Source organism: Acipenser ruthenus, chromosome 52 (assembly GCF_902713425.1).
Source record: "Acipenser ruthenus chromosome 52, fAciRut3.2 maternal haplotype, whole genome shotgun sequence".
Classification (NCBI taxonomy): domain Eukaryota; kingdom Metazoa; phylum Chordata; class Actinopteri; order Acipenseriformes; family Acipenseridae; genus Acipenser; species Acipenser ruthenus.
In genome coordinates, this window is record NC_081240.1 from 906,184 (window position 1) to 923,378 (window position 17,195).

Here is a 17,195-nt window from a genome sequence, read left to right on the forward strand (position 1 = left end):
CACTTTATAAACCCATAGTTATGGATTTGAACCAAACCACTGTCTTTATTATTCATGTATTTAACAGGTTTAACACAGGCAATGTGACCTAAAATGATCAATCTGAAATAATGATTTAGATAATGAAAGCATTGACTCTGTATTTTCTATATTTGAGTGTGCATTAATCCACTGTACCAGGGCTGTTCAGTGAATACTACCTATTAAACAAAGCAATATATTTCAAATACAACAGAACACAGGTGTAGGTTCTTATAAATAAGTGTTTTTATTATTATATAAAAGAAGGCTACAGCGATTCACAAACAATGAGCCGCTGCACATGTAAAACCTCTGCTGTGTTATAATGTCTAAATGACACACAATGTGCTTTCTGTACAATAATGCAAAACATGTTTGTGTAACTCATGTAGATGTCAGGCTCATGCATGTTTAAGGCGTTTCTTCTGTTTCGTTATCATATTGATTGCAATGCGGACATGACGACTCACGTAGGGAACTGCTCAATTATTTTTATATTGACTCCTGTTCAAAACCAATGCACAATTATAGAGTGGCTCAGGTTGTCAATGTGTCTGCATCAAAATGTATTTGGTTACATTGTACTCTGCAAAGAGAGCTGTCAGCAGATATTCTCAATTAGTTTATTGAAATCAGAACTCTGTTTTCTTGTGAATGATCCCACCCCCATCCCCTTCACCCTTCCCTTTACATTTGCATACTTGTCTATTGTTCTGGTAACATCTGTCCTCCACTATACCAATTTCAGATGAGATTCTCTCCCTCTTACACACCCTGACAGGACACAATATCATTCTGCACTTTCTTAAATGTAATCCACTGCTTTGAAATGATTCCACATTAAACTCATTTCAACGTGTTAACATTTCAAAGTGCAATGCATGTGTATTCCCCTTCTGTTTAATGGCAGAACTTGGCTTTGATATCAGACTGATCAATGGGAGTAATAACTGCTCTGGGAGAGTTGAGCTATATTTCGAAGGTCAGAGAAGGAGAATGTGTGACGATGGATGGGATAATGCCTCCGCTCATGTGGTCTGCAAACAGCTGGGTTGTGGCTACGCTATATCTCCTCAAGAGGGCGCACTCTTTGGAGAAGGGACAGACCCCTCCTGGCTGTTGGGAGTAAGCTGTACAGGAAGAGAGTCCTCTCTAGAGAGGTGCCTTTCAGGACAGAACGGAATACAGGAATGCACAGATGGTTCTGCGGTCAGTGTAATTTGTTCAGGTAGGAACTCCAGTGTTGTTCTTAAGTATATATGTGCAGGTATGTGACCAATCAGCACATGTCTAGTTTATTTCCTCTTCTATTGACTGTCAGGTGCTGCCGTTCCTGTCAGACTGGTCAATGGAAGCAGCAGCTGCTCTGGGAGAGTTGAGTTCAATTCCATTGGTGTGTGGAGGGCAGTGTGTGGTAGTGACTGGGACATGAACAATGCGGAGGTTGTGTGCAGAGAGCTGGGCTGTGGCTCTGCTGTGTCTGCTCTAAGAGGATCCCACTTTGGACAGGGGCAAGGATCTGTCTGGCAGTATAGAATGGAATGTACTGGAAGAGAATCATCACTGGAGAGATGTGATTCACATAAACTTGTAGGATCATTCTGCAGCCAGAAGTATAGTGCAGGGGCTGTGTGTTCAGGTAAAGTCAGTTTTTAAAAAATACTGTAAAAAATAAATAAATAAATATTAAATAAAGGTCAAAGACAGACGTTTCGACTTGAAGTATTTTGCAATATGTTCAAGAACATATTTGAAAACAATGAAAATAATTCTAGTTGAAACGTTTGTCATTGAATTTATTATTTTTTTTTGTTTAACTCTTTAGCTTCAACCATCATTCAAAACAAACCTCAACCTATTTTTTTTTCTTTCTAGGAAATGCCTCCCAACAGCACCCTACCACCACCACTCCTACAGGCAAGTGGGGCTGTTATATTCAAATCTATAGAATAATGGTGATGGGTAGAACTGAAAGAGCAAACTGATAAACCCAGAGAGGAAAATAGAGCAAAGGAACAATAATTGACATCCGACCTTCTCACCCCTATTATTATTATTATTATTATTATTATTATTATTATTATTATTATTATTATTATTATTGAGTCATTTAGCATCCAAAGCGACTTAGACACTGGGGTTGAACCATGCACCACAGCTGCTGCTGCTGTAGAGTCACTTCCAGTAGGACCTCGGCTTTACGTCTCATCTGAGGCCATGGAATGATGCAGCAAAGTCTGAAACACCCGAGATGCAGAAAGGAGCAGTTACGTGATTGTTCAGAGCAGTTCTTCGCTAGTTTCATGCAGTTTAAAATGTGCCTTTGCACTTCCATCAAGATAAGGCTCTTTAGTTTTAAACAGGCAATATTAAGTCATCCAGTGTGTTGAGAAATGTGTGGGCTATTTACAGGAGATGCAGTACCTTAGTTGTATTGGGCCTGTGCATCTCTGTCATTGACATCATCAGCAACCCCTTGGCTGGGATTCAGTTTGGAACAACCACTTCATAGCTTCAAAACATCGAGCACATCAAATAATTCAATCAAGCTACCCCATATATACTTTCCATATCCTGCATATGCCAATGTTGTGGGAATGTGTAAGTGAAGGGGTTTGGATTCCTGTAGGAAAGGATTTCTCAACTTGATCTGTAGCACGGATTCCTCCCTTCTGTTTACTGAACTATTGAAGTCATCATTATAATGTATGACACAGGTGGCTGATCTCAAAGTTCCCAAACAAAGCTATTCTAAACTACTAGATAACTCTTGCAGTGCAAACAAACCAATGTAACTGAACATCAAGACGGGTTTAGGGCTGGCAGAGAGTGGTGCACTTAGAAAACACAAGCTGTCTTTCTGTTTGCTTTTACAGTTAGCACTGCCCCGAAGACCTTCACCGGTGAGTAACACAAACACTGTGAGCTGCATTTACTGCAAAATAAGGGACTGCTTCTGGGGAGCAAAGACTGAGGAGGGTCAGGTTAGGAAAGTGACTGGAGTGGGCCAGCAGGTGCTGATGCTGGATACAGGATTAGGATCAGGAAGTAAGACTTCACAGCAACAATACAGTGTAGTCATTTACTGAACTACACAAGTGTGCAATATATATATATATATAAGCTGAGATCGGGGGGGGACGGGGGGGGGGCATGGGGTTTGCTTCTCCAATCGATCGCTCCTCCCTAACTCCTCTAAACGTTATCCTCCACCTCCCCAGCCTCTACTTTATTGTATTGGGGGAGGGCACGGCTTCATCACAGACCACCCTGCTGACCTGACAATATGTTCCAGCAGATATTCCGACATATTTCAGCATCCCTTTACAATATTCATCAATATATCATATAGACATTTTGAAACGAGCATCTGTGCCTCATATACTGCACAGATCTGGGGTAACCCTTCACTGCCTCAGCTGTGTTTTCAGTAACACTTTTCCAATGTCTCTCTCTGTCCAGATGACCTCCTGGATTTCATTTCCAGTTCAACTTTCTACACAGTCCGTTGTGTCTTCATCATCTGCTACCTGCTGGTAATGAGCACCGCTGTGATCACTGAAAGAGGTAACTGCTTGAGTGCTCACATATTAATAATCAGCTTGGAACCTTTCCCTGGGATGGAACCCCTTTTATAGCTCATACTCTTCAATGTGAATTCTAAATCATTGATTTTATTGGGCACTATGCAATCACGGCGCAAAATAAGAATGAAAGTCAATCACAACTTCCAAATACTTAGAGGAATATTGCAAACACACTGCAGAGTTTTTACAGCACTTCAACACCGTCGGGGCCCGGGGGGGGGGGGGGGGGGGGGAGGGGTGCATTAAAATGATACCCTAAACTTTTTTTTTTTCGTGTTGTTTGAACAGTGGTAATAATAATAGTTTGCACAGGACAGGTTTGCTACTGCAGTGTGCGCGCGACCAGCGTCACCTGCGCGCCATCACGTGTGCAGTGCACAAAACGGTCAGGTATTATTGGAGGTTAACGGCTTTACAAAAATGTATCGCCATAAATCTAGCTCTCAAAATCAAAGAAAGAAAAGGGTGAGAAAACATCATCAGAACTGAGAAACGAGCAGCTTCGTAAGTATTGAACTCCTGCAAATCAGGAGAGTTTAACTGAGAGTTTAACTGCAGCTCTAGCAGCTTGGACAACGACGCAGCTGTAGCTCTGTGTTGGGATCTGACAGTCACTCACCGCGGGGAAAATAAGACATCTCAGCGACAGCGCATCTCCAGAATGTTACGAGTGACCCGTCTCACTCAAACCACCCAGGTATGTGGCCACAGAAAAGAACAGATTTGAGAGGCAAAATATTGTGGCGAAACTGGGTCTGTTTTACTTTTTATTTTAAGCAGAATAAGTGGACAGACTCGAGGGTTGCAGACGCAAACGGAATATCCTCCTTTTTTAATTATTTTGTGGTCTCTATAGGCTAAGACCACGCCAAAACAATAACCCCCCCCCTATTCTCTAGCTATCCAGTTCTCCACTCCACGTCTCTTTTAATTCTCTTAATTCCAGTGCTCCTCTGGACACGCTCACAGCCTGTACCGGCTCTCTCGCTCTCTCGCTCTCACAGACTCCTGTCAGCTCCTGGTCTTGCAGTTTGTCAGGTCGTTACTCACTGCCACTTTCACTTCATCTCTTCCTTTCATTCACCGCTCTCTCTCTCGCAACTCGCGCTCCAACTGATGCCCCTCCTGTTCTTGTACCCCCCGTCTGGCATGCTCCCCACCCCAACCTGCTCTCCTCCAATCACTGCAGTGCATCACTCTCACTGTCAAAAGCACACCAGTGGTCTGATTTACCTGCCATAGCACTGTCAATAGGGTGTACACCATAGGTCTGATTCACCTGCCATAGCACTGTCAATAGGGTGTACACCATAGGTCTGATTCACCTGCCATAGCACTGTCAATAGGGTGCACACTATGGGACTGATAGTTACCAGCTCTACATTAAAGTCTCCAGAATGTATAATTGTGAGCACCACTGTGCACACGACCATACCTGCCTCCCTAACCCAGTTTCATTTCCTCCACAGTTTACTCCCGGATCAAAAAAGCAGACGATTCGAATCCTGCTGAGCTGTCCTCCTAACTCGGCTCAAATCAATCACTTTTGCTAAATACATGCCATGGCTAAACAGAAAGCTTTTAGTTACAGAGCTCATATTGCTTTGCTGTTATGTAGATGTTTGTTAAGTAGAATTTCATTGTTAGGTAATTAGTCTATCATTATCCCTGTTGCAGTCGGCATGGTGTTTGATTCCCTGTGTAACTGTGATGCATCTTAAGATCGATCTCTCACTGCATTCTTGAATAGCTGTTTCAATGAGTGTGAACATACTGTGCTTCATGATAGCTAACAAAATATACATAATTTTAAATATAAATTTTAATTTTAAAACTAGATAAATACAATATTCAATCTATGTGGCATTATTTTGCTTGGAATAAAAGTACAGCAAGCCTTACATATATTTACTTTTTTGTGTGCCTTTGTTCTTAATTTCACCCAATGTTGTGCCACCAAAGCTAGATACATGAGCTGCAGGTTCAAGGTGTGTAGGGATGTTCCTAAGTCTCTATTTCTGGCTCTCCAACAGGCTTTTCCATGGAGGAGGGGGAAACCTGGGGGGGGGGGAGGGTCAGTGTGGTTAAAGTCACTGCCAGATGAAATTATTACTTATTTATTAACAGACGCCCTTGTCCAAGACGACTTACAGTTGTTACAAAATCTCACAGTACAAAATACAACATTACAAAAAATCTCATTATACAAGTCTGCCAAAAATGTGCTCCTTGCTCCTTGCATGCCCTAAGTGCTGTAGCCATCATGAGTTGATGAGATCAAAGTACAATCTGAAATATAACTTCCTGGATTCCATACTGAACAAATCCTATAGGCTAGTTTAGACGTCAATCATACATTGTGTGATTGACGTGACCGTTACACTAATTACATATTGAGAACCCTTCAGGACCAGGCGTTTCAGTGGGATGCTCACCCAGGACCAGGCGTTTCAGTGGGATGCTCCCCCAGGCGTTTCAGTGGGATGCTCCCCCAGGCGTTTCAGTGGGATGCGCCCCCAGGACCAGGTGTTTCAGTGGGATGCTCCCCCAGGACCAGACGTTTCAGTGGGATGCTCCCCCAGGCGTTTCAGTGGGATGCGCCCCCAGGACCAGGCGTTTCAGTGGGATGCTCCCCAGGACCAGGCGTTTCAGTGGGATGCTCCCCCAGGACCAGGCGTTTCAGTGGGATGCTCCCCCAGGACCAGGCGTTTCAGTGGGATGCTCCCCCAGGACCAGGTGTTTTTTGGCTGTATTTGACTATGCCTGTAAACAAACATTCACAAAAAATCTTTTTTTTACAGTAGAATCTTGGAAATAGTGTCCTTTTTTCAGAACACAGAATTTTGTTATTTTTATTTAATTTTACGATAGCCACACGTTCCCAGAAATTACACAAAACGGAGCACTCCCAGTGCACAAGGAATGTAGAATCTATTTCACCTTTTTGACAAATGGTACAAAAAGGATCTGTTGATATTTTCATTTGAAAATACTTAAGTTGAGGGTGTAAGCCAGGGGTAGGCATCCCTGGTCCTGGAGTGCCACAATCCTGCAGGGTTTGTAGGTATCTTCTAATCATTATTTGCTAAATACCTGGAACAAATGGGAATTCTGACCAATTAAGACAATCATTGAATCAATTAATTTATTAAGGGGCTTGGGTAAAACAAACAACAAAAGTGTCTGTGGCACGGGTTTCCTACCCCTGGTGTAAAGCGAAGCCTTTACCAAGGATTGGAATTCTACTGTTGCGAATTCAATGTACAGTAATGCTGCCCCCTGCTGGTGTAATCTGGCAGTGCATCAGTGTTCAGAAATGCACAGGGTTTTGTGAACATAACAGATGGAAACTATCCATAACTCGCCAATCATACAATAATAATAGCGCAATCATACAAATCTCTTGTTATCAGCTATCTTGTAGTGTGTAATATTCATGCATTAACCTGTATGTTTTCTTATAAGATTACATGTGATTGTGTTCTCATTCTTCTGCTCTGTTCATAGTTGTATGGTTCTCATTATAACCACAGTTAGCTTTCTCTAGCAATCAGAAGAGCCAGCTACCTGTCTGGTGTCTTCTGGTTTTTGTAGCAGCTGTCAAAACTTTTACTCCAGGGGTGCCCAACTCCAGTCCTAGTAGGCCGTGGTGTCTTCTGGAATGTCAAAACTAATCTGTCAGTTTAGTTAACTGGCATAATGATTTGATAAATTAGAAACATTTAAAACATGCTCAGGCCTATTAATGTTCAGATACTAGTGTAAGTTGAATCAAGTGCACCTTCTAAATCATCAACATGCAAAATACGGACGCGGTGTAAATTATTCGAATATTATTTGAATAAATGAGCTGGACGCAGACGTTTTACAATGTATCATTTTTTATTTGTATTACTGCAGCTAGCTGATAAACACTTCCCTGTCTCTCAACACATTTAGCTGTCAATAAAGCTTATCGAATACAAGACCCCGAAACAACCCTATCCACTACTGCACACCAATCCCGAAAACCAACTGCAATACGAACAGGTGAGTTTATAAATGAACCAAACCCTAAACACCAGTAATTCGTATTTCAATTATCATGATCTCAATAATACTGGTAATACTGCTGTTTTTTCCCCAAATAAGATTTATTTTTGTTTGTTTTTACTAACAATTATTACAGTATTAAAAGTTGAACAGCTGCATCAATTCTTACAAAAATATTTATTTTCCTTTTATAGGCCAATTAGTTCTCATTCCCCTACAATTTAGAGACACAGTTTAGGTTTACTAAACTCCAAATTACCTTAATTATTTTTGGGAATGTTCTCATTTAATTATCCTACATCGTCATTGGGTGTGATACATTTAGCATTCTTAAACTTTCACTTTCGCTTATCAGAAACGCGGCGCGCCTCATCATTACTGGGAACGACACAGGTACAATTAGAAGACACGGCGAAGATAAACCCGTACTAAAGGTAAAAACAAAACCACAAATAACTTATTTCTGTTGTAGATTTAGACTTAAGGTGTGTTAATGTTGTATGATGATCGATAAACAAAAATGGTTACAATTTAAACAAAGAAGGCTATGGAGAACAAACATGGAAGAGCCGACTTTAGTGTCGCAGTTGTTGAACCCTGAATGTCTTTTCCAGTTACAGCACACCTGATAAAATAAATTACAACAGAGATGATATACAGCATGTAAATATTCTGAAGGAGGGATAAGCGCAGTTTTTAATAATTGAGTTGGTGTGGGCTGCATCTTAAATCGTAAGACTATATTTCATCATGTATAACCTCCAGACATTACATTTTTAATAGCCAATGTTTGTAACTAACGAGATATATTTTGTATTCTGCATATTGTATTCAGCCTACATTTTAAAAGTATCTTTAAAAACACACCTCTCTAATCCGGGAACTCGTTTTTATTTGGTGAAAATTAACCAAAGCACGAATTACATTGTTTTAGGAATGTCCCGGTTTGAGCTGAGAACCCAGGCGTTAGATAATATAATATAAAGTTCGTTTTTTTCAACTTTTCACGTCTTTATATTTGTATTTTTGTTAAATCTATTGTTGCACTAATTTCCGCATTAATATATTTTTACGTTTTCACATTATTTTTTAGACGTCAAAAACCCTTATATAACCTATAGGTTATAATTTTAAATACTTATAGTCTAGTCGATTGAAATTCTATAGAATTCTGTTGGCTATTCTGTAGGTTGTGTTGGTTTGTATAGAGATTTGGGACTTTAGCCTCAATATTCAATCTTGTTTTGTTTTGTTTTTTAATTCTCCTCTCCACACACACGAGTCCTCCCTCTACTCAGCATAAATATATATAAGAAAAAAAAAACCTCCAATCACGTTTAAGAAAAGTCCTTGCGTCGCCTGTTGCCAGGGGAAACGGAGTTGTACAGGTTTGTAACCGGTAGTGGTACATCCTGAAGGTTAGACAAGCAAACAGTCATATATACAAATCCTCCAATCACGTTTAAGATACAGCAGGTCCTTGTTTGCATCAGTGGTTGCTAGGAAGAACTGAACTGGCAGGTTTGTTTATCTGTGACTTCAGTTACCCGCAGGGCGTCACACGTTCTCAAACACACAAGCAAAAAAATAATATACTCAGTAAAACAACGCAGTTCAATTTTTTGATTTTCACAAGCCAGTGAAGCGAGATAGAGCAAGTTTATGAGGAACCCAATAAACATGAACCAGGATTTTAAACTTGCCTTTAAAATGAATGGAATTGAAGTGTAAATGAACCTTTGCTACAATGAATATTGGTGCTTAGATAGGCTACAGTTTTATTTGTTTGCTGCTAAAAATATATATAGAGCCAATTTACACATTCACTTCATTCATGAGACGGGCAATTTTAAAATCCCGTCTCAAAGCGTCGCGGGATTGTGGAGCCTGTTGGCAGTCGTAGTCACAAGTCGACAGTAACGCAGACTGGCTGAAAGTGTGACCGACAGCTACGACCACTTTGCTGCGTCAGCTCGGAGGGGCTTCAGTCCTTCTGGCTCACCCGTAGAAGTGTCTGCAGCTGACGTTCGGCTTTTGTCTGCGAGAGAAGTATAAACCAGCCTTAATACGAGGAGCATCTACAATAGAGTAAGCCAGGTGGCTGCTGACTGAGAGTTCTGAGTTGCGAACTGAAAATATATATATATATATATATATATATATATATATATATATATATATATATATATATATATATATAATAAATATTCTTTTGGTTTACATTACTGTTTTCTTCATTTTTGATACATTCTCCTCATATTTAACCACACCTCGTTTATCTGTGGATTTCACATATCTGAGGACCCTTGTCCCCCAAGGCAGGCTGATAAATGGCTGCAGTGTGGAGTAGTGGTCAGGGCGCTGGCTCTTTATCAGAGGGTTGTGGGTTCAATCCCAGGTGGGGGACACCCTGCTGCTGTACCCTTGAGCAAGGATTGCTCCAGTAAAAAACCCAACTGTATAAATGGGTAATTCTGGTCGTCACTGCTAATAAATAAATATTAAAAGAGATTCAGCTGTGTGCATTGTATTATTCTCATATTAAATTATGGAGTGCTCCTGTATAAGAGCCTCTTTTCATTTACAATTGCTTCTGGAAATCACATTGAAATGATTTTCAAACTAAAGTATATTCAAGTTTCTGACTGTAAACAGGAAGGGAACACAGCTTATTATATCCCTTACAAAAAATATATATCTGGAACATTGCTGTTTATATTGCAGCAAACCACAAAATCTTTTTTGCAACCTCTCTGTTAACTTAGAATTGGATCACAGCAAGGCTGCCTGCAACCTGTTGCTACCTGGGGAATTTTGGTTTGTTGCAATATAACAGCAATATTTCAGATATATTTCTATAAACAAAACTTTTTTGTAAGGGATGAAATCACAATTTACACTTGGCCAGGTTCATTAGGAAGTGGCTGGATTAAAAGCACTGATACATAAAAGCACAAATATTTTGCTTTCAAATTTCATTTTTTTTCTGTTTTTAGATGATGTCACTCTTCCAACTGTGTCTTGTGTTCTTGCTGTATGGTGCAGTGGGTATGTACTGTATCTGTCTCTTCAGTATGAATAAGCAGTGTGGAGTCGTGGTTGGGGGTGGGGAGCCTTGGTTGGGGGTGCGGAGTCGTGGTTGGGGTGCGGAGTCGTGGGTTGGGGTGGGGAGTCGTGGTTGGGGTGGGGAGTCGTGGTTGGGGTGCGGAGTCGTGGTTGGGGTGCGGAGTCGTGGTTGGGGGGGCGGAGTCGTGGTTGGGGGGCGGAGTCGTGGTTGGGGGGCGGAGTCGTGGTTGGGGGGCGGAGTCGTGGCTGGGGTGTGGAGTCGTGTTTGGGGTGGGGAGTTGGGGTGGGGAGTCGTGGTTGGGGGTGCGGAGTCGTGGTTGGGGGTGGGGAGTCGTTGTTGGGGTGGGGAGTCGTTGTTGGGGTGGGGAGTCGTGGTTGGGGTGGGGAGTCGTGTTTGGGGTGCGGAGTCGTGGTTGGGGTGGGGAGTCGTGGTTGGGGTGGGGAGTCGTGGCTGGGGTGTGGAGTCGTGTTTGGGGTGGGGAGTTGGGGTGGGGAGTTGGGGTGGGGAGTCGTGGTTGGGGTGGGGAGTCGTGGTTGGGGTGCGGAGTTGTGGTTGGGGTGGGGAGTTGTGGTTGTTGTGGGGAGTCGTGGTTGTTGTGGGGAGTCGTGGTTGGGGTGGGGAGTCGTGGTTGGGGTGGGGAGTCGTGGTTGGCGTGGGGAGTCGTGGTTGGCGTGGGGAGTCGTGGTTGGCGTGGGGAGTCGTGGTTGGGGTGGGGAGTCGTGGTTGGGGTGGGGAGTCCTGGTTGGGGTGGGGAGTCGTGGTTGGGGTGTTATTTCGTTTCACTTTGCTTTCAAAGCAGAATGAAGAAAATGAAAGCACAACATTTTAACAAGTGTCTTGTTGGATCGATGGGTCATGCTTTATTTTGAGGGGCGCTTATTAACTGTTAACGAATAGTAAATATATTAATAAACATTAGTTACTAGTCTGTTAACAGTTAATAAACTATTTGTTACTTGATTTACTGTAACTTTTCTCACAGTTAATAAATCAAATAAGAAGATAATAAGATAACTGAATTACCTGTTGATGCTTCTTTTCTATTCTCATTAGAGTCTGGATTGCGTTGTGTTCGGGATTTGCAAGAGAAACCCTACAGTGATGTCACCTTCAGCTGTCGTCTGGAAGGCGTCAGTCCCCAGGATGTCGTTGCTGTCACCTGGAAGAAAGGAAATGACGTTGTTGCTCAGGTGAACCAGCATTCTACTGTACTACCCCACCTAATACTCCTGCAGGAATTCTGCGCACTGCTTTCAACCTGACTCCAGCCTGGAATGGATCTAATGTTTGAAGTCTCTGTGAAATCAGCAACAAATTGACAGTAATAACAAGCCAAAGAGTCCCATATCTCTGCTTCATTTCTACATCTTTTAAACTGGTTCACAGGTGATAAATACCAAGCAAATACAATAAGCATTTATCACACGTGAGCAGTGAATTTCTCTAGCATGTTTGTTATTACTCTACATAGTAACACAATAGTGGTAACATGTCATTCATTCTCTCACGTATTTCTTTTTTATTCTGTGTACATCGTCATGTTACTTGATAACAATATGACTAACTGAAGAAACACAGCCCCTACCAGATCATCAAGGTTTTCATAAAAAAAGACTGCTTTTGGGTTATTTTATTTGTTAACATGTGGCAATTAAGCAAAGCTATGGGACTCGTTTGCTTGTTATTACTGCCAATGTGTTTCTGATTTAGCGGCGACTTCAAACACCAAGAGCAGAAATCAGAGCAAATACGTCTGATCTTCCTTGACAGTTTTTTTTTACAATTATTTTTACACCAGTTATTGTTCAAATTTGAAATATCCAATTGTTAAGACCCTGTCTCACCGCTGTAACCCCTGCAAATGACTCTGGAGAGGTGAAGACAAGCACACGTCCAAGCGTCCTCCAGAACATGCGCTGTCAAGCCAGCGTCTTTATATCACACTGTAAGCCCACAGTGAAGCCACCAGACCTATCACTTTCCAGCTTCAGTAACTTTAATTCTGTTATCTAGGATGAGGAAGACCTTTCATTTTCCTCACTTTTCCCTTTACAAGAAAGCGCTGTTGTTTTAATAGATTGTTTATTGATTACATTACTTTGATTACTATTAATACAGGTTGAGTCCATTGTTGGGTAAGAGAATTGATGTCACTGGTCGTGTTAGACAGGCGGTCTCTTAATCCAGGGAAATGAAAGCACAGATATCATTGGGAGAAATTTAAAGAGGTCACTTAGACCAGGTGGTCTCTAAATAAAGGAGCAGGTCACATGAGCAGGTTTGACTGTCTGTACAATCTAAACTACTGTGATATCATTTGTGGGGCCCCTAGAAACAGTGTTTTAGAGAAGGCATTTAAAACCTGATTGATGTATATCTGGTCTTCAGGCTGTCCCGGGTGTAAAAAGGGGGAAGCGAGGTGTACCTGGAGATCCCAGAGCAGAGGTCAGAGAGGACGGGCTTGACAAAGGAGACATGTCGCTGCTCCTCAAAGACGTTCAATATACAGACCAGGGCTCCTATCACTGCACTGTCGCCACTCGCTCCAGGAAATATGACGAAACTGTCAACCTGTTTATACCAGGTGAGTCTTTAAACTACAGGTAGATATGATAACCCCAGACCCCTTCATTTTCAGCTCTCTCCCTCCCTTTAAACCTTCATTAATTCATAGTTAAGCCTTAACTGCATACTGGATAAAGAGAAACATTGTTTAAATTAGTGGGGAGAGAAAACAAACTAGTAACACTACTGGAAACTAACTAAAGCAGTGGAAGTTAGTAAGCTGGATTTGGTGATTAGTGCAGGTTCAAAAAGAATCAGGTGAGATCAGATGACGTTTGTTAACTCAATGATAAGGGTAAAAAGAATCAACTTCCTTTGCTAAGCAGAGATTTAAAAAGTATGTTGGAAGAAAAAACAGCAGGGCAGGGGTAGAGCAGGGTAGAAAACCACTGATATAGCTGAAGCAATAGTATATAATTACACCATTATATTTCAAAATATATATAAAAAAAATGATGATGACCTACATTTGCACATTGTCATGATTGCTAAAAAAACCATATCCTCCTCCCTCCTCTCATCCAATCAGAGCCTGAGTATCCCACAGTGTATTTCGACTCCGTGACCAGCACTTTTACCTGTAATTCTACTGGCTGGTATCGTGAGCCGAAGGTCCAGTGGACCAATGAGAAAGGAGAGAATCTGACTGACCAGTCAGAAACAGCACCAGCAGAGAAAGAGGGTGAAGTGTACAAAGTGATGTCTGTCCTGAAAACTAGTGATCTTCACCAGCAGTACATCTGCGCTGTCCAAGAAGGAGGGATAGAAAAAGCAATACGCAACTTCCTCACAAGTACGTGTGTTTATTTATTTATTTAATTATTATTTATTTGCAATCGTCAATTCTTCTTACCCCTGTTTTTCTCCCCAGTTTGAATATCCAGTGGTTTAAGACCCTGTCTCACCATTGCAACCCCACGCAGTGACTGGGGAAAGGTGAAGACAAGCACACTCAAGCGTCCTCTGAAATGTACATGTCAAGCCAGCTTCTTTTTTCACTGCAAGCCCACAGCTAAGTCACCAGACCTATCGCGTTGGAGGACTATGCAGGGGACAGCACAGCTGACTCACAGGCACCTGGCAGAGTCAGGCAAGGATTACCCAGCTGACTTGATGGTGCACGATTGGTCAAGTGCTGCCTGGGCGGGGAGGGTTCGAGTCAAGTAATCCCTGTCTCATCGCGCACCAGCAACTCCTGTGGGTGGCCCTGCGCCTGCAAGCTAGCTGTGTTGTATCCAGATCTGACGTGATGGGTCTGTTTGGGTTCACTGTCGGCTTGCAGTGTGAGAGGAAGTAGCTGGTTTGACGGGACACGTTTCGGAGGACGCTTGAGCGTGCTTGTCTTTGACTCTCCCGAGTCACTGCGTGGGTTGAAGCAGTGAGGTCTTAAAAACAATTGGCCATTATCAGGGGGTAAAATAATTGATTCCAAATAATTAAAACAATGTACAAGCAGTAATGACTGAGAAACAGTAACCTGCAGCAGTATGTCATTTTGTGAATACACCTTTTATATATATTTGAAATGGGTTGTATTTAGACACTAGTACTGGCAGTCAGGTATTTGTTTTTCATTGACTTTCGTTTTCTCAATTTTTGTACAGATGGGAAGACGGAGCTCTAAGTCTTCTCTCAGAGGTAATTGTTGATTTATTTTGAAACCTCACAGTTTAATTACATCACACTGTACAGCAAGGCTCTTCAATACCAGTCCTCCAGGGCCACCAAAGTGGTTCTGCATTCCATTCCAACTGCAGCTCTTAATTGCTCAATTATGTGGCCATTTGAAAAAGGTTTTAAGAGACATTTTTTGGGGGGTATATTTTTCATTTGATGATTTAAATGAAGCACTGTCTTTATTTATTGAAGATACAGTTTACTTGTTGTAAACATTGTAAAGCCCCTGAGCAAAAGTGTTCACTTTTTGTTTTTCTAATAACCAAATACTTAGAGCAGTAAACTAACAGATTAATAGCTTGGTGGTTGCAACAAAAACCAGAAACACAATACAAGAGTAACCCTTTCAATAACAGTCATCATTATTTTCTACAGAGGTAACCTAATGTTTTGTTATCTTTTAGCTCCCCTGCCATGAAGTGGAGAAGAGCGAATGCAAACCCTTGAAGTGAGCGTCGTGTTGAAATGATGAGGATGTTTGTTAAGATCAATGTAAACGCAAGCTTATTTCTGTTCGTTTTTTTTACTTTCTGTAGCTGGAATAAGTTTCTATTATAAGATCTATATGCAGAACAGTGTGATGTCGCATTCTCATTGCAACATGACATCTGGTTCTGCACGAAGCCTGATCTGGCGTGCTCTCGTATTCAGTGACAGAGTTTTTATATATTTTGTGATCCTCTGACCTATGCTGTGTAAAATGCACATTCCGTGTTTTTCTGTGTCATTCCAATGCAAACGGATTTCTAGCATCCCTGATAATAATAAAGGGCATCATAGCGAGGAGGTGCTGTACTCAGACTTGGGGTCAAATGCAAATTTAAATGCAAACTGTTGAACTATTTGCATTTGACTTGATATTTGCATTCTGAAATACAAGCATTTGCATTTCAAATCATGGGAAAGCTTCAAAAACATTTCAAATGCATTTAAATACTGTTCAATACTACGACTACTACTAATAAAAGTAGAGACTTTTCAGTATTGCTGGAAGCAAAGTTTATCAACCTGAAAGATACAAACTGAAGGACTCCACTTTTGAAAAGTAAATGTTTATTATCTAGCCATTTAAGAGCTACAAATAATTGAAAAGCTATTGAAAGGCCAATTATTACTTTTAATTGAGAGTTCAATTTAGTAATTTAGCGCTCAATCAATTTAGAACTATTGTATGGAAGAGTATTTGAAATGCATTTGGTGTTTGTCACATATTTGTATTTCGTTTGGTAGTAAATGCATCACATTTGCTTCGAGCAAATTCAGAATTTCAAATACATGAAGACATTTGTATTTAAATGCATTTGACCCCATGTCTGACTGTACTACAATGTTGTTGGTTTGTTTAGAAGCAGGTTTGTGGTTGTTAAGAAGTCATTGCTAAGAATGCGACTTTTCTAGTGTATTGTAATCCCACCTAATAGGCTCTCGGTAACTGTCAGAGCCACACATGCTGCTACATACAGGTAGGCTACCGTATTACAGAAAATAAGCAGCCGCCTGACTTCTAAAATGTCATGAGTCATGGAATAAAACATCGGCAGCGTTTGAAAATCGTATTAATAAAGATCGCCCTCGTATAGAGGCTGCTCTATTAAAATAAACGCAGCGACGCCAAATTGAAGTAATACGGTAACACAGGGTAGTAACAGCATTTATAATGTGTTATAAACACTGAATAGATGATATAAGAAGTCTGCAATAAATGAAAATATAAAACTGTATATTAGCTGTAAACAAATCAGGACAAATCACATTAAACACACATGATTTACACTTCATTGTCTGGGTCATTTATTTTGTATTTTAAAATAATCTGTTTACAGAAAAAAGGTTTTTCATTATTTGTACAAACAAATAGAAACACCTGCCATAGCAGTGTCAATATGGTGTAGGGCCTCCATGGGCAGCCAGCATGGCAATGATTGGACGTGGCAGGTAGCGATTCTGCAAGGTGCTTTTTAAATTGTGCTGGAGGGATACGGGACCATTCCTCAATGATTACCAGCCTCTAATTCCTTCAGGTTGTGTTGTATTGGGGGTGGAAATCTGCAGTCAAGTCAGAATGGTCCATACATAGAGAGAGTCACATCACTTTAGAGACTGTTCCTTGTGAAAAAGCCTCAGTAGTAATTTGTGCCTATTTGAAAAAGGAAGCATCTGCCAGCCAAGCACCTCTTATCAGCCCTCTATCAAAGTCTGTCAGATCTATTGCCCTGTGGTCCCATCATGACTGAAACAGACTTGTG

General features: G+C 41.2%; 2 protein-coding genes and 1 long non-coding RNA gene across 3 annotated transcripts; all 3 read left to right on the plus strand.

Annotated features, from left to right (window-relative positions):
- Positions 1 to 823: 823 nt before the first annotated feature.
- LOC131722935 (scavenger receptor cysteine-rich type 1 protein M130-like) lies at positions 824 to 2,670 on the plus strand. The gene is made up of 4 exons (XM_059016093.1): positions 824 to 1,249; positions 1,343 to 1,660; positions 1,897 to 1,938; positions 2,651 to 2,670. The coding sequence occupies exons 1-4, from the start codon at positions 925 to 927 to the stop codon at positions 2,668 to 2,670; spliced, it is 705 nt and encodes a 234-aa protein (XP_058872076.1). The 5' UTR covers positions 824 to 924.
- Positions 2,671 to 2,893: 223 nt separating this feature from the next.
- LOC131723005 (uncharacterized) lies at positions 2,894 to 5,446 on the plus strand. Its single transcript, XR_009320099.1, has 3 exons — positions 2,894 to 2,924; positions 3,484 to 3,588; positions 5,078 to 5,446. It is a non-coding gene; the product is annotated as an uncharacterized LOC131723005 (long non-coding RNA).
- Positions 5,447 to 7,561: 2,115 nt separating this feature from the next.
- On the plus strand, positions 7,562 to 16,722 carry LOC117432991 (butyrophilin-like protein 1). Its single transcript, XM_059016238.1, has 8 exons — positions 7,562 to 7,637; positions 7,996 to 8,074; positions 10,637 to 10,688; positions 11,761 to 11,897; positions 13,096 to 13,291; positions 13,802 to 14,065; positions 14,877 to 14,910; positions 15,354 to 16,722. The coding sequence occupies exons 3-7, from the start codon at positions 10,637 to 10,639 to the stop codon at positions 14,894 to 14,896; spliced, it is 669 nt and encodes a 222-aa protein (XP_058872221.1). The 5' UTR covers positions 7,562 to 7,637; positions 7,996 to 8,074; the 3' UTR covers positions 14,897 to 14,910; positions 15,354 to 16,722.
- Positions 16,723 to 17,195: the final 473 nt, after the last annotated feature.

Bases quoted from the DNA above. Each gene is read 5' to 3' on its own strand.
- LOC131722935 (XM_059016093.1), top strand. From the start codon at position 925: ATGGCAGAACTTGGCTTTGATATCAGACTGATCAATGGGAGTAATAAC. The intron at 1,250-1,342 runs GTAGGAACTCCA...ATTGACTGTCAG, and splicing joins GGTCAGTGTAATTTGTTCAG to GTGCTGCCGTTCCTGTCAGA. The intron at 1,661-1,896 runs GTAAAGTCAGTT...TTTTCTTTCTAG, and splicing joins TGCAGGGGCTGTGTGTTCAG to GAAATGCCTCCCAACAGCAC.
- LOC117432991 (XM_059016238.1), top strand. From the start codon at position 10,637: ATGATGTCACTCTTCCAACTGTGTCTTGTGTTCTTGCTGTATGGTGCA. The intron at 10,689-11,760 runs GTATGTACTGTA...TATTCTCATTAG, and splicing joins CTTGCTGTATGGTGCAGTGG to AGTCTGGATTGCGTTGTGTT. The intron at 11,898-13,095 runs GTGAACCAGCAT...TCTGGTCTTCAG, and splicing joins GAAATGACGTTGTTGCTCAG to GCTGTCCCGGGTGTAAAAAG.